This window comes from Dicentrarchus labrax, unplaced genomic scaffold (genome assembly GCF_905237075.1).
Source record: "Dicentrarchus labrax unplaced genomic scaffold, dlabrax2021, whole genome shotgun sequence".
In the NCBI taxonomy this organism is placed as follows: domain Eukaryota; kingdom Metazoa; phylum Chordata; class Actinopteri; family Moronidae; genus Dicentrarchus; species Dicentrarchus labrax.
In genome coordinates this window covers 19,218,257-19,235,416 of record NW_026136715.1, presented here as the reverse complement: position 1 = coordinate 19,235,416, position 17,160 = coordinate 19,218,257, and the positions used below count along the sequence as shown (strand labels likewise).

General features: G+C 37.8%; 1 protein-coding gene and 1 long non-coding RNA gene across 3 annotated transcripts; one reads left to right on the top strand and one right to left on the bottom strand.

Annotated features, from left to right (window-relative positions):
- Positions 1–429: 429 nt before the first annotated feature.
- LOC127377678 (taste receptor type 1 member 1-like) lies at positions 430–16,862 on the bottom strand. 2 transcript variants are annotated; one of them, XM_051425787.1, is made up of 6 exons: positions 16,581–16,862; positions 15,369–15,666; positions 14,508–15,233; positions 13,887–14,093; positions 13,391–13,511; positions 430–1,745 (listed from the first exon to the last, which is right to left on the bottom strand). In XM_051425787.1, exons 1-6 carry the CDS (start codon positions 16,805–16,807, stop codon positions 817–819), a joined length of 2,508 nt encoding a protein of 835 aa, XP_051281747.1. In that variant the 5' UTR covers positions 16,808–16,862; the 3' UTR covers positions 430–816. The 2 variants fall into 2 exon arrangements, with proteins under 2 accessions (XP_051281747.1, XP_051281748.1); XM_051425788.1 differs by lacking the exon at positions 13,391–13,511 and having other exon boundaries at positions 1,535–1,745; positions 16,581–16,860.
- On the top strand, positions 7,986–9,111 carry LOC127377682 (uncharacterized). The gene is made up of 3 exons (XR_007887736.1): positions 7,986–8,061; positions 8,480–8,532; positions 9,077–9,111. It is a non-coding gene; the product is annotated as an uncharacterized LOC127377682 (long non-coding RNA).
- Positions 16,863–17,160: the final 298 nt, after the last annotated feature.

Here is a 17,160-nt window from a genome sequence, read left to right as displayed (position 1 = left end):
TGACACATCAGAGTTTGATTATACAATGGAAATGGGGAGATTTGTTTATCCATCCAGTATATGTTATATATATATATTTCACACAGATTAAGTGAAAACTTTGACCTGTTGGTGGCTGAAGAAAAGTTAGGGGCAAATGGATTCAGCCTCTAGTAGTGGACCGACTGACCTACCACCAACAGATAAGCATGCTCCTTGCATGGCAAAAAATACATTGTTCATCAGATGCTAGCAGCATGACTCTACGTATGGTAATGTTGGTAACTTAATGATCCCCTGACTTCCCCTGACTCAATCACTGTATATCATTAGCCTCACTTGCACTTTGTATGTGGTACTATTAGCAAATGTTAGCATACTAACAGTATAAGTAAGATGGTAAGACCATACCATTTAGCTCAACAGACGATCTGTGAGACTGTACTCCCCTGTACTGTTTTATAATTACAGTCTCACAGAGCTGATAGCATTGCTTTTCTCAGAGGTTCTGATTAATACTAAGAGGTTTCAACTATCCTCGAAACAAAAATATGGGTGCCTCTTGTTGAAATGTTAATCGTTGTATATAGTTATAGCTAATTTCAAGATGTTTGTTAATGTATCCCTCATTAAAACAACAAAATAACCAATCAGAAATATATGTAACATGCAACATTAGGTTACAACAAAACAGAGACAAAGATTGAAACTACTATGTACTTTTTTTGACCATCTACTCTAAAAAGCCAAATTGTTATTCTTTCATTGAGTAGTATTCAGAAGGCCTAAAGTTAATCAGTTCTTCTGTATACAGTAATAGATATTCACTAGAGGCTGCTACTGGCTAATTGTTTTGGTATAATTCTGAATGAGACTTTGGAAGTACTGCTGTGTGTTTTTGTACGATTGAAAAATGATGATGTAACATTTTGGGAGGAAATAAAACAACAGAAAGGAGTAAAGACTGGAGAGTACTGCCAAAGCTTTCAGTGTTGGGATGTACTTTCCACGGTAAAGTACATATACAGTGGAGAAGATGATCCAGGTGAGGATGAGTAGGAGCAGGCAGAAGGTTATTGCTTTGGCCTCATTGTAATTTTTTGGGAGGTCTTTTCCCATGTAGGAGAAAATGAAGCAAAGGGAGCACAAAGATAAAAGTAAAACCAAAGGACCAGACAATGCTTTAAGATTAATGTCACAACCAAGTATGATTTTGTCTGGGTACCAAACTGTCTCATTGTAGGGCTTGGGTGGGACACAAGAATAGGCAATAAGAAGCAAGAGTGCCTGAGTAAGAAATGCCACAGTGATGACCAGCCATTGTACATGATATTTCATCCACCAACTGTTGATCTTGTGGAACTTGGCAGCTATTTTGAAAATGCAAACAATTTGGAAAGAGCGAACCACAAAACATGCCAGACAAACAGTGTAGAACAAAATAAATGGCAAAACCCTTAAGATACAAAAGGAAGTTGTTGGTTTACCAAAGTAAAAGAACACACTAAGACTACACAGACCGAGGCAACCTAAAATTAGGAAGCACATTGGTCCCCCAGCAGATCTGACAACAGGGGTGTTGTAGTTGATGGCAAAGAGAACGGACATGGCTAGTGTGAGACCCATCAAGGTGCAGGCCCCGACCATGATCACTATAGCCCCACTGTCTGTGAATGGGATGTACTCCACCACCCGCAGACTGCATGATGTACTTCCTTCTGCAGACCATTCTGTCTCCTTACAGTTGATGCACTTGTAGGGATCCTCTGTTGTACATGAGAAAATTATAATTTGTCAATAAAGTTAGGGTTAACTTTTGAAAAATCTTCTGTGGGTAAAGAGAGATCAGTTTAGGAAGCAGTGTTCGATGTTTCATCTGTGTATGTTCTCTTTGCATTACAGTTTACAGTGATATACGGTAGAGGTAACTGCATGTGAGAGAAAATGTAAGCCTATTGGCTGCATCAAATTAACATAAAATGACTGTTAAACCCTCTAGCTATAAAAACAGTTTTAAAATGAACTCCCATCCAGTAAAGAATAACAGCACTGCTAATTGTCTTCCTCTGATGTATTATAATTTACCTGTACTGTTGACATATGTTCCATTTGGACAGATTTCACATTTGAAGCAGCATTTGTGGATTCCATCATACATTTTTGAATATCCTTCAGAACATTCTTGGGAACACTGTGAAGTAGGCACCTGTACAAGACAATTATATAGCAGAAAAGTAAACGTAAGTGCACGATAATACCATAAAGAGGTGACGGCAGAGGATGGAGAAATAGCAGTAATTAGACGTATGTAAAATGAAGCCAAGTATTATATCTAAACGTCCATGCGAATGACACCATAAACAACCACCTTTGGTTGATGTTCCTGATGTTGTGGTTTGCTCCCTGTCACAGTTATTACTAAACAAACATATGTTTATGCACATGCACATTCATCCACACACAACCCTGCAGAAATGGGAAAACCAAAACAAAGTGTTTTTTTCAATCAACATGTACCGTATAAACTCTTCGTAAGAAAACACTTACTTCTCCCGTTGTGTACCACTGAATTTTGCTGTTGTTGATGTAGAAATTCAACAATGGGTCATAATGATAGAAGCCGACCTTTTCTGCATCCCCACTGTGGTTCCAGAAAACGATGGAGTTCGATCCGTGCTTGGGGTCACCATTCTCATCAAACTCAATACTCCGGTTTAAAAGTGTAAAGTTTGACTTCCTCAGCTGTGCTAGAACCTGATGTGGGTACAGAAAGTTCAGATTAGTTGCATGTGTTCACAATGAACATATGAGGTGTTTAGTAAAAAGGTTTTTAAAAATATTGAATGAATTGAGAATTGAGTTCTCATAAGGCTTGACAAAGGCTTGTTGAAACTGAAACTTTGTTATATTTAAAGTATGCTATAGGAAGCCATCAGTAGAGTGGTTGGATCTATTATCTGATTTCTAATGTTTGACAGATAAAAGTCAGGTTTGATTGTTAAAGATTAAAAGTCTTTTCATTTACATGTCTTATACTGTGGTTATACTAATGTCTTCTTATCACTAAAGCCAGCCTGTATTTTGTGTTAAGATTGGTCACTTTCAAGTAGGCTTGTCAGAAATATAAATGGTCAAAAATCAGAGGGTGAGAACAAATTAATCGATTTCTTAAATTATTTGTATACTTACCATATGTGGGTACACTGTAATATTGCCATTACATCCACCAGATCCGCATTGCAAAGTATTGTGTAAGGCATGAGCGATGGCATATACAGCAGAATAAACAGGAAAAGAGAAAGATGGGTCTGCAGCAATGATATCTTCTGCACTCAGGTTACTGCAGCTGCAAACCTGATTACAAAACAACTGTTGTTCTGCATTTTCACAATGATTCTGACTTTTTGAAGAATAGATAAAATCACTGAAACCAGGTATGGTCACTACCGGCTGAGACACCCCAAGAACAGTTCCGATACTTTTGATTCCTTTCTCCGTGGGGAGCTTCTTGTTTAAGGACCATGCATCTCCGGCTATCCACACCTTGTCTTTGATTTTCAGTTGTATTGCTGCCGTAATGAGAGCTTCAGCAGTCCATTCAGGAGCAAAAACAATAACGATATGTATCCTCTGTGCCTGTATCTGTTTGAATACTGGGGTGTAATCTGTATTAGAATCGAGGGCTTTGGTGTACGCCAGGCAGATCTCAGTGTCCTTAATCATATTTATGAACAATGTCCGTCCATCATTTCCATAGTCATCATCAATGTTAAGGAAAGCAACCCAACGCCAGTTGAAGTGCTGCAAAATCTTTACAATCACTTCTATGACGTCTTTATTGGGATGCACTGTTCGTAAGAAAGAGGGGAAATTCTTTTTTCTCGAAAAGACAGAACTAGCAGCTCCATAACTGATCTGTGAAAAGAGTAATGGAGACATTGTATTATCAGTGAAATGGGGCGCAACACGCTCAACTTCTAAATATTCCTGAATCCTAAATACTGAAAATCGTAAAGAAAATTTGCAATATAAATGTACAAAATTATTTTCTGTGAAAATAAATTCTCAAAAAAATTAAAAGCTTGATATATAATTGTTTTATTATTTAAACTGGTAAAAGATTGATTGAAAAAACTAAAGTTGGCAAACTTACCATGGGAATGAGATTCATCATGAAGAGTGGGGCTACAGTCCGTGTCTCAGTGCTTGTATAAGTGCCGACCACTGCTATCACTTTGGACAAATTCTTGTGTGGTTCATGCCAAGGTTGGATCAAGCCATTGTCTGAGATGAGGTTGAAAATTTCTGGGAAACTCTGTGCATCTGAGCAGTGGTCAAATATTTGATAGCCAAGAGACACATTTGGCAGAATGTTGGTAGAGTTATTGATTTCCTCTACAGCGAATCTCATCAACTGAAACCTCCGATAGCTTGACAGAATGAAGGGCTGACTGAGGACAGAGGAAGGACAGTGAGAGAGTGTAAGAATCAGTTTCATTGTTAAAGAATTACTCTTCAAGTATTTGTGAAGTCTGTGCAGACACAGCTATCTAAAAGAGGAAGGGAAGAAGCACTAAGGTTGATAATGCAGACTTGATGTTCCTTGACTTTGATAATAGAGTAATTCATTAAATTGGTTTTGAAGGAAATATGCTATTAGCTATATACATTGACCTGAGATTTGAGTCAAAACTATAATTGGTTATACTAGGTGCTCTTCATTAGTTGTAGATTGCATTTACTCAGATTTATTAGAAAACTCACCTGGAGCAGTCAGTGAATTCTGGTCTGTCATGATAAACAGAGACATTGGAATGATGAATATTAAAAAGTCCACCTATCAAATAATCTCCTTTTAGTTGAAACTCTGAGGTTCGGGCAGTGCATTGAGCCAAGGCTTGTAGAAAAGTCCCAAAGAGAAACAGACCAGCAAGACAGTGTTTCATTGTGGTAGTTATTGTTTACCAATCTGTTGTGAACTCTCATGGGATTACCTTTACCCTTAACAAGTTATGAGACAGTGGTGATGACAAGCCTCATTTCCATGAAATTGGAAGTAAATGAGGTGTCATAAATAGACACCTATGATTAAATGGAAGACAATACACAAATCAGTATGCAAAAATCATCTAAACTGCTGCCTAACACTAGCATGCCTGTGATGTATGCACGAATGTGTTTTAAAATAATCATGAGTAAGTAACTTTTATGCTTCTATCATGAATAAATCTGGTAATCCTAGAAATGTTACTTCCTTATTTTAGTCAAATAACCAACTAAAAGTTCAAACTTATAATGTGCAAACATAAAAGTTTGAAATATATTTATATATTTGTTTCTTTTTTGCCTTTATTACTGAAGCACAAATTATTGCTCACAGCGACAACCAGAGCACCTGGACCAAACATCACCGGAAACAGTGTGATCAAACCAGAAAGAGACATGGGATGAGAACTAAACTAACCCAGCTGAGACCTAAGGTTATTCCGCTACCCAGCCTAGTCCTGGCTAATGTCAGAATGCAGAAAGATAAAATTGATAAAATAAGAGTCAGAGAATCAGCTGTGCTCTTATCTTTACTGACATCTGGCTCTAACAAAACATCCCACATCAAGCTATTGCACTTGACCTGCAGAGCGTGTTCCACGCTGACAGAACACACAAGTCTGGTAAAGTGAGAGTAGGCCGACTCTGTGTTTACATCCAGTTGAAGTCCACGCAGATGAAGTGGAATGTGTGGCATTTTTGTTGTTAAGATGTCAACCATATTATCTGGCCAGAGAACTCACCAGAGTGTTGGTGTTACATTCCCCCAGACTCAGGTCATCAGCCGTCACATGACAATGAGACGGCTTAATGAAACAGACCTCAGAACTGTTTTACCTAAATTCCACCAGCATGTCCACATCCCCTTCAGGGGAACAAATACACCGGGCCATATTTACATGAATATTCCTGGCAGCTACCAAGACTTTCCCTGTGCCCAGTTTGGTCTATCAGACCACATTTCCCTGCTTCTCCTGCCTACTTGCACCCAACTGATTAGAAGGGTCAAACCATCAGTAAAAACTTTTCAAGTGTTAGGTTAGGTAAGGTTAGGTTACTATATTTGTGTCTGTACAAAAGTGTGGACAGATGAAGCCACAGCAGCACTACTACACCACAGACTGGCACATGTTTAAAGAGAGGACATCACCCTGGAGAACCACATAAATCTTGAGGAATCTATCATCAGTGACATGATATGTCAGCAAATGTGTTGATCACAAAGACAGTAATGTGTGTGTTTGAACTTCTGGGTGAAGGAGAGGATTCCAGGTACAGAGGAACACGTTTTTATCCACTTTTAGACCAGATTTGAACAATCAGTGGTTTTTAACTATATTTCAGTTAGACAAGTCACGTTTGAAATGTTTATTACAGCAGTACAACAGTCAGATTTTGGTGTCTAGCTCAAAGGCGTCGCTCCATTAGTGCTAGCTGACTTTTAGCTTGGTCTGCGTTAAACTTTGCACTTGGCCTGGGAGAGATGAGTGTTGAGGGTCAGAACTTCTTCCACGCCAAATTGCTCAGAGCCATGGCAGACAATCAAGAGGCAAACATCACAATGGTTGCTCCCTAAAATAAATGCTAAATTCCACCTAAAATGATTCAGAAATTTGATTCAGGGGTGGTCGATGACAAGGTATCCTATCTGTTAAACTTTTTAAAGGTGCAAAAGTAGAAAGAAACGATCTAAAGTTGGACTACCGGCTACAGGTGGCTAAATGGGCTTCGACGTTTAGGTGATGGGTGGCTAAAGACTCAAATGATATCCATATTGAGGTTTTTTGGCTAGATCACAAAAAGATCACATGAAAAAAGATGAAATGATTCCACCTTAAGACTGTTGCATTTCCTACATCTTGAACATCTAAACATGTCATTTTGCTACTAACACCACTGACTTTAACTTTATAACTTTTTATGAATTAATTAATGCCTAACACAGCGTATTCAGGCATTTTAAGTAATTTCCCCCTGGGATTATTAAAGTATTTCTGATTCTGATTCAAAATGAAATAAATGTACTGCACATGAAGGCTGGACTTAACAGAAAGACCGGTACAATATGATGCAGCCCTTCAAAGCATATTTGTGAAGGTTGTTGAGTCATATGTACTTAAATTTTTTGTTGCATTATATAGTCTGATGTTCCTGACATTTCATACAGCTCATGTCCTGGCACATTGAAGGCATCATGTGCCGGTCATGATGATTACGATGCCTTTTGTTGCTGAATTCCTGCCAAGAAAGGTAATATAACCTCAGTAAGAACTGTGTAACCACATTTGTGACGTTGAGGAAGTATTTATTAACAACATCTTCATCTTTGTCATTTAATGTATGTCTAAACACAAAAGCATATTTATGATATTATTTATAAATCCATACTGGAAAATACGTAAAGCATATGTGGAAAACAAATTTGATTAACAACTCTTGTCAGTATGAACAAAATGTTGTTGGCTTAACTTAATATCTAAATACTGATAAATTAAGTATTCACTACTATTACAGTTATCTTTTAAAAAACAACCCAGTGTTTTATGTTTTGAAGCTGAAAAAATGCAAATGTTTTTCATAGTGTAGAGATGAACCACATGGAAAGGGGAACCAAAGATTATCTTTTCATACATTAGGCAAATGCAAAACCACCTTTCTCTCTTCCTGATTTAGTACACAAGAGGAAACATAGTTTGCATAAAGACTTGATAGTCAGGCAAGTTTTTTTTTGTCATATTGTTTTCAGACTTTTCTGCCTTTATTCCATAGGACAGTTCAAAATAGACAGGAAAGGGGGATGCACAGCAAAGAGTCGAACCCATGGCCACTATGGCAAGGACTTAGCCTTAGTACAAAGCTCTACCCAGAGCCATTAATATATGAGAGTCACGTCATCTCAGTTTGCTCAATAGACCATGTTTTTATAGCCATGGCAGAACTTGGAGCCTCTCATCAGTTCCCGGAAGTTTGCCAACTCTACCACCAGTTCAGTAGAGTTACAGCCAGAAAGTGCCATTTGTGGTGCACTTTCAGAGGGTAAGATATTTAAAGAATCAGATTGTATATTATAAGCACATATGAAATGATTATTAACATGTGTAATAAAAGCATGTCATTGGATTATTCGCTACAAATTTGGTACATTTTGAACGTTTACAGATAATAGATTAGGCTAGGATACTGGATTAAGGTAGCAATAGTTTACTAACTGTGAATTCTGTTCTGATAATGCTACCACTATATCATCCTTCTTAGCTCGATTTTTTGCGTGGTCTGGAATAAATTATGAATTATGCATAATTTTGGGCTATGTGATTGTAGTCGGTGCAGGTGGTGATACTTTGGAGTATGAGCTATGTAGTATGTTTTGTAATATATAGTCTTTGAGACGTAACTTAAGGGTTGAGTGTTTTTAGGTGTTGTGATTATTTTTCCTGTGTCTATTATGTTGCAGCTCAGCTGATTTTAGATTGATGGGAAAGACCTAAGTGATGTTGAAAACACAAGGTAAGTTCAAAATGGCCAACAATTTCAAGTTTTCAGAAATCAGATCAGAATCAGAAATACTTTAATAATCCCAGGGGGAAATTACTTTTATACTACTTTATAATATAAGTATTCATACTAAATATGTATTCTATTCCTGTATTATGTAAGTAATTTTGTTAGTAATAATATTCCCACTCATTGCATGCTGCAGGCCAGGAGTGTTGCAGGGTGAGGACAAATGATGATACAGGTCACTGCAGAGTGACTTGAGTTTATGTCTCACACACAACAACCTTTGTCCAACCATGTACATATCCCATAGCAGTTGACTGTGCAGTATTAAGGAACACTTTATACTTACTGGACATATGAACACCCATTACATATCTAATAGACAACCCAGAAAATTTGCAAACTTTTTTCGACTTCAGACTGTGCTAAACATCAGCAGCAAACGGTGTTGATGATCAAAACAAAGACCATGCATCATCTTCAAGGCAATTTCCTGTCTAAGCCTGTATAGGTGTGTCTAACCCTTTCTCTGTCTCTTTCTCTCTCTCAGCACAATAACCACAGGGACATTGAACAGAGTCTGAGCCTGCAATGAGACAGAACCCTCAACCTGCACCCTGCATTTCAGGTGCCTGAGTTCTGCAGTCCTTCATGTTTCTGAGTTTATTATTGATTGATATGTATATATACCTATATATATCTTTATAGATATATATGGAATTCTTAATGAGGTAGACGTAGTTAAAGCTCCACTGTGTCGGATTTAGTTTCATCTTGTAGTTCACCGTCCTCTTCTATGCCCAAAGGAAAAAAACACAAACACCCCTATCTCCGTATCTAGAGCCAATGTTTGGTTTGTCCTTTTTGGGCTACTATAGAAACATGGCAGTTCAACATGGCAACCTCAATGGAAGGCGGCCCCTGGCGTCCGTGGATATAAAAAGCTCATTCCAAGGCAACAAAAACATAATCATTCCTATGTTCAGGTGATTATACACATATGAAAACATAGTTTTATTGTATTCCATTCCTGCCAATTGATCATCCTAAATGTTACACACAGGATCGTTAATGTCAAAGATTTTGAGATACAATTCTGAAATTGACTGACCAAAACAGTAGTACAATGTGATGGCCCCCTTTCCACTTACAGTTAGGAAGAACTGATAACACGTTTTAGTGCTGATACAATCGCTGAGTACAAAAATAAGTAATTGTTTAAACTAAATGAATAGAAGAATGACTACACTGGTATGCTGTCCCCAGCCAGGCGTGTCAACAGTCACTTCACATTTGTTGTGTGTTAAGTACTATGTAGTATACATAAGTCATAAGTACCAACTTTTGTTTGATGTTGGGATACAGCTTGAGCTAGACTCAGCTAAAAAGGAAACATATATATCAAATAACTAGGTCTACAGACTGTAATACTGGAATAAGAACTAATTTGCATTAAATGAAAAAAGGATTTCCTCTCTTTTCGAGTGCTAATAATATGCATCTTGTGTGCTGAAAGTGGTCCCAAGGAGACATGACACAGTGGAGAGGACATGAACATTTCTGAGTGGCACCAACACAATAAATGTCTTCCTGTTTTGATTTAAAATCAAGGTACCAAGACCATCAGGTTGAATTCATATGGGGAGCTTCAATACCTATATCTGTAAGGTACACAAACATGAAACACAGAGAGACCAGATTGATACCCACGCAGACTGCAGACATAGTTTAGCTCTGTCAGACACACTACGTACTATTCTAATTTATACTGGATCAATGGTGATAGTGTTATGCTCATCTTATTAAGTGCTTACAGTCCATGGTTCAGAGCATAGAATATGTAATTAGTGGATGTGGTGAATAAACTGGCCAACACTGCAACCGTACACAGTGGGCCCATTTCCTTATTGAGTGGCAATATTAGCATAACTACAACCAGCTACATTTGGTAAATAGGCATGGGTAAAAAATTTAATTCAGCACTCACAAACACCAAAAGATAGAACACGTTGAGTAATATGTTATAGTATGGGTACATAAGTAAAAAGAGAAATTGGTAAAATGAGGTGGACCAATAGAGGTCGAAGTTTGATTACTGGGGTAACCTATTTCAACGGTGTACAGCATGCTCTTTTTTGGATAGAGTTCATAAAGATGAAAGACAAATAAGAAAAAACAATTCAACAATAAACTCACAGAAAGACATCTTCATTTGTCCACAATGCATGGGATACCAGCACAGAGAAAAAAGGTAGAGTAGAGTAGGGCTTAGTAGCCTTTATTTATGACTCCTGGTTAATGACTTAAATCTTAAATGTATATGTGAACAAAGTTGTGCACACAAACTCCACAAAATCTGAATCTGTACAACACCTTCACAAAACCCCTGAAATCCTGCACCCTGATTTTGACCTAAATACTAAAACTTCAATTAGACAAGTACTGAATGGAATTGTGTAAGTGTGTCTGTAGTGTAGCCAGTAGACAGTTTCACAGTGAGGTGCTGCCTTCATGTGGTGACTTTAGTGTTATAGCAACCTCAAAAAACTGTTGAACAGAAAGGACATCACACACATTGCATTTTATGTTGTTATTAAATCACTGTTGTACATTTAAATATCTAAATTAGTGCAGGGCTTAACAGTATGAACTTCATGTTGGTTTTCACTGAATGAAAACAATGAAAACGATCACAGTTAATATCCACCATCTCTGACGATACCTGTACAAATGAGTAATATCATCAAACAATATTAAGAGTCTTAATGCTCTGTGTGGCTGTATATAGGTACAGTGCTACTTTGAGCTAAATGCTAAAGTTAGCATGCTAACATGCTTACAGGGACATGTTGATGCTAAGCAGGTATAATGTTTACCATGTTCACCGTCTTCATTTTGTACACAAAGTACAGCTGAGGCTGATGGGAATGTTATCCATTTTGCATTTAACTAAAACTTGACTAAGTATTTAGTCATGTATTAAAGTATTGGGCAATTTGAAATGTAGGTCAGTTAGTGCCAGCTCTCAGTGTGTAATTCTTTTTTAGAAAGTAATCGGCACTAATATGTAAAAATATGTTTCCGTTATTGCTGTCTGTTCACTGTACGTTTTAATGACATGAATAAAAAGGATGCATTAATCATATGAGGTTATGTGCACAACAATAACACTAAATACTATTAGAAAAGCAACCAGCTACTTACATAAACTGACATGACAGATAGTTGTTGCTCACTGTATACACTTGAAAAATGTGTGAACCAGCCCACTGTGTCACAATGACATTTCCATTATACGCTCATACTGTATAGTAAGTGTTGAATAATCAATAAAGGCTGTGAAAGCTGTGCCTAAAATTACGCATTACACCTTAAAAAACTGGACACTTTAAAAATAAAAAAAATTATCTTTAACATAAAACTTTAGGTTACAACGAAACTACTATGTACTTTTGATGGTCATGTACTCTAAAAGGACAAATTCTTAGGCCTTAGGCCTGAAGTACATCAGTTCTTCTGTATACAGTAATAGATATTCACTAGAGGCTGCTACTGGCTAATTGTTTTGGTATAAGTCTGAATGAGACTTTGGAAGTACTGCTGCGTGTTTTTGTATGATTGAAAAATTATGATGTAACATTTTGGGAGGAAATAAAACAACAGAAAGGAGTAGAGACTGGAGAGTACTGACAGAGCTTTCAGTGTTGGGATGTACTTTCCACGGTAAAGTACATATACAGTGGAGAAGATGATCCAGGTGAGGATGAGCACAAGCAGGCAGAAGGTTATTGCTTTGGCCTCATTGTAATTTTTTGGGAGGTCTTTTCCCATGTAGGAGAAAATAAAGCAAAGGGAGCACAAAGATAAAAGTAAAACCACAGAAGTAGAAGTTGCTTTAAGATTAATGTCACAACCAAGTATGATTTTGTCTGGGTACCAAACTGTCTCATTGTAGGGCTTGGATGGGACCAACGAATAGCCAATAAGAAGTAAGAGTGCCTGAGTAAGAAATGCCACAGTGATGACCAGCCATTGTCCATGATATTTCATCCACCAACTGTGGAGCTTGGGGAGCTTGGCAGCTATTTTGAAAACGCAAACAATTTGGAAAGAGCGAACCACAAAACATGCCAGACAAACAGTGTAGAACAAAAGGAATGGCAAGAACCTTAAGATACAAAAGGAAGTTGTTGGTTTACCAAAGTAAAAGAACACACTAAGACTACACAGACTGAGGCAACCTAAAATTAGGAAGCACATTGGTCCCCCAGCAGATCTGACAACAGGGGTGTTGTAGTTGATGGCAAAGAGAACGGACATGGCTAGTGTGAGACCCATCAAGGTGCAGGCCCCGACCATGATCACTATAGCCCCACTGTGTGTGAATGGGATGTACTCCACCACCCGCAGACTGCATGATGTACTTCCTTCTGCAGACCATTCTGTCTCCTTACAGTTGATGCACTTGTAGGGATCCTCTGTTGTACATGAAAGAGGGATGATTTGTCAATAAAGTTAGGGTTAACTTTTGAAAAATCTTCTGTGGGTAAAGAGAGATCAGTTTAGGAAGCAGTGTTCGATGTTTCATCTGTGTATGTTCTCCTAAAATGAGCTTCTACTTCATGTCAAACTTGCATTACAGTTTACAGTGATATACGGTAGAGGTAACTGTAACAAGATGAATATTTATTATTGCTTTAGTTTAATTGGCGTGTCAGTAAAAATGGAAGCTGATTGGCTCTGTCAAATTGACATGAAATAACTTTTAAACCCTCTTGTCTATAACAAATCTTTAAAATGAACTCCCATCCAGTAAAGAATAACAGCACTGCTAATTGTCTTCCTCTGATGTATTATAATTTACCTATACTGTTGACATATGTTCCATTTGGACAGATTTCACATTTGAAGCAGCATTTGTGGATTCCATCATACATTTTTGAATATCCTTCAGAACATTCTTGGGAACACTGTGAAGTAGGCACCTGTACAAGACAATTATATAGCAGAAAAGTAAACGTAAGTGCACGATAATACCATAAAGAGGTGACGGCAGAGGATGGAGAAATAGCAGTAATTAGACCTATACAGCTTTTTGAAATCCAAACAGGATATGTAAAATGAAGTCAACATTGAGTATTATATCTAGACGTCCATGCGAATGACACCATAAACAACCACCATTGGCTGATGTTCCTGATGTTGTGGTTTGCTCCCTGTCACAGTTATTTCTAAACAAACATATGTTTATGCACATGCACATTCATCCACACACAACCCTGCAGAAATGGGAAAACCAAAACAAAGTGTTTTTTTCAATCAACATGTACCGTATAAACTCTTTGTAAGAAAACACTTACTTCTCCCTTTGTGTACCACTGAATTTTGCTGTTGTTGATGTAGAAATGGAAAGATGGATGAAAATTATAAAAGCCGACCTCCTCTGCATCCCCACTGTGGTTCCAGAAAACTATGGAATACGATCCGTGCTTGGGGTCACCATTCTCATCAAACTCAATACTCCGGTTTAGAAGTGTAAAGTTTGACTTCCTCAGCTGTGCTAGAACCTGATGTGGGTACAGAAAGTTCAGATTAGTTGCATGTGTTCACAATGAACATATGAGGCGTTTATTAAATTTTTTTATTTTTTTAAATATTCCTGTGGAGGGAGGAACTGCAGTGTGATGCCCATCTATAGAGTTTTTAGGGAAGAGGATGAACAGATTCTACACATCTTATATCTCAGAAAATTATTTTATTATTTAAAGTATACTACAGGAAGCCATCAGTAGAGGATCTATTATCTGATTTCTAATGGTTGACCGACAAAAAACTGGTTTGATCGTATTATGATACTAAAACAGACCCCTTTGTTTTGTTGATTGGTCACTTTCAATTTGTCTGTAAGATGAACTTGAACTTAAACAAGAATCAGCCAGTAAGAATACATTAATTGATTTCTTAAATTATTTGTAACTTACCATGTGTGGGTACACTGTAATATTGCCATTACATCCACCAGATCCGCATTGCAAAGTATTGTGTAAGGCATGAGCGATGGCATATACAGCAGAATAAACAGGAAAAGAGAAAGATGGGTCTGCAGCAATGATATCTTCTGCACTCAGGTTACTGCAGCTGCAAACCTGATTACAAAACCTCTCTTGTTCTGCATTTTCACAATGATTCTGGCTTTTTGAAGAATAGATAAAATCACTGAAACCAGGTATGGTCACTACTGGCTCAGCAACTCCAAGTACAGTTCCGATACTTTTGGTGGCTTTCTCCTTGGGGAGCTTCTTGTTTAAGGACCATGCATCTCCGGCTATCCACACTTTGTCTTTGATTTTCAGTTGTATTGCTGCCTTAATGAGAGCTTCAGCAGTCCATTCAGGAGCAAAAACAATAATAATACGTATCCTCTGTGCCTGTATCTGTTTGAATACTGGGGTATAATCTGTTTTAGAATCGAGGGCTTTGGTGTACGCCAGGCAGATCTCAGTGTCCTTAATCATATTTATGAACAATTCCCGTCCATCATTTCCATAGTCATCATCAATGTTAAGGAAAGCAACCCAGCGCCAGTTGAAGTGCTGCAAAATCTTTACAATCACTTCTATGACGTCTTTATTGGGATGCACGGTTCTTAAGAAAGAGGGGAAATTCTGTTTTCTTGAGAAAATCGAACTAGCAGCTCCATAACTAACCTGTGAAAAGAGTAATGAAGAAATTGTCATTATTATCATTGACAAAGAAAATCTCAAAAGTTATTAGCTTGATATAACATTATTTTATCACGATCTATTTGGTAAAAATATGTTAACAATAGTTGGTAAACTTACCATGGGAATGAGATTCATCATGAAGAGTGGGGCTACAGTCCGTGTCTCAGTGCTTGTATAAGTGCCGACCACTGCTATCAGTTTGGACAGATTCTTGTGTGGTTCACGCCAAGGTTGGATCAAGCCATCCTCTGAGATGAGATTAAAAATTCCTGGGAAATTCTGTGTATCTGAGCAGTGGTCAAATATTTCATAGCCGAGAGAGACATTTGGGAGTAGGTTGGTAGAGTTATTGATTTCCTCTACAGAGAATCTCATCAGCTGAAACCTCCGATAGCTTGACAGAATGAAGGGTTTACTGTGGACAGAGAACGGAAGTATTAAACAATCTTGGATTCAAACACTTTTTTAAATGATGTTATGGCAAGATCACAAGTGAATTATTTTGTTATCTCAGGATAATGGAGCTTTGCTCTGTGGGGTAGGTTTGGGCAAACCATACAAACCTTTTATGAACTTTTGCCATTAGTTGTAACTATGTTTTCTCTATGGTGAATTTATATGAGGGAATTTACATTATGGCTAATTGGATAGGCTTACATACAGTGGTCAACTTCAAAGCAGGCAACCAGGGGTTAAATTGGGCACACCAGCCTAATAACAAATCCCAGTATAACCCGTGCCAGAGCATAACAATCAAAGTGGGCGTCTTGCAGTGATGCTTGTCTGGCTAATCTAGCTGGGTGGAAGTTAAGATGGCGATTGTCACAAGGTCCACTGCACTTAATCCAGTCCCTGTGCTTCCTTTTGAGACTCATGAATGTATTTCTGGGCTGTCTGGACTGAGAGACCCCAGAGACCCCTGCACCATCATGGGCCTATTTGTGGTCTGCTTCAAGTTGACCACTGTATGTAAGCCTATCTCTTTCAATAATTAGCCATAATGTAAATTCCCTCATATCAATTTACTACAGGGAAAAATGTTGTAAGGTGTTTATCGCAAGAAATAGGCCTTAACGAGGAAAATTAGCTTTCTTATCCTGAGGTAATGAAAAAAATTAACTTGTAAGTATTACTGTATGAAGGCAGACAAGAATATCTAAGAGGATTCTGTATAGGATGGACAGAGTTCAATAATGTAGACTTGATGTCCAATTTTGGAAATAGAACAATTGTTTCAATCATTTTTGTGAGAAATACATTACTTGCTATATCTATTGACCTGAAGTTTGAGGCTAAACTCTTAATATATTTACTTATTAGAAAACTCACCTGGAGCAGTCAGTAAATTCTGGTCTGTCATGATGAACAGAGGCTTTGGCGTGATGAATATCAAAAAGTCCACCTATCAAATAATCTCCATCCAGTTGAAACTCTGAGGTTGGGGCAGTGCATTGAGCCAAGGCTCGAAGAAAAGTTCCCAAGAGACACAGACAAGCAAGACCGTGTTTCATTGTTGTAGTTGTAATGTTGTTTACCAATCTGATGTTAACTCTCATGGGATTAGCCTCTACTTTTACAAAGTGATGAGATACCGGTGACAGCTAAGCCTCATTTCCATGAATTTGGGAGTGCATAAGGTGTCATAAATAGACACCTATAGATGAGGAGAATACACAAATCAGTATGCAAACATTATCCAAAATTCTGCTACAGAGCCCCAGTGCTGTATAAACACTGTTTGATGAGCACTGAATGTGTGGCCTGTTTTGAGCTTTTTGTCACCACCGATCTAGAGATGTTTGAGTGCGGACAATAGGTGAATTATTAACTGTACTGAAACTGAGTCGACTTATAGAACTGAGTCACACCTTGGGTCCAGATGATTTTACTTGGTTGTTTGTTCTCCATG

Excerpts from the sequence above, each read along its gene's own strand:
- LOC127377678 (XM_051425787.1), bottom strand. The coding sequence starts at position 16,807 with ATGAGAGTTAACATCAGATTGGTAAACAACATTACAACTACAACAATG. Across the intron at positions 15,234-15,368 it reads TGATGAATCTCATTCCCATG|GTTAGTTATGGAGCTGCTAG; the intron begins GTAAGTTTACCA and ends CTCTTTTCACAG. Across the intron at positions 13,512-13,886 it reads AGTGGTACACAAAGGGAGAA|GTGCCTACTTCACAGTGTTC; the intron begins GTAAGTGTTTTC and ends TGTCTTGTACAG.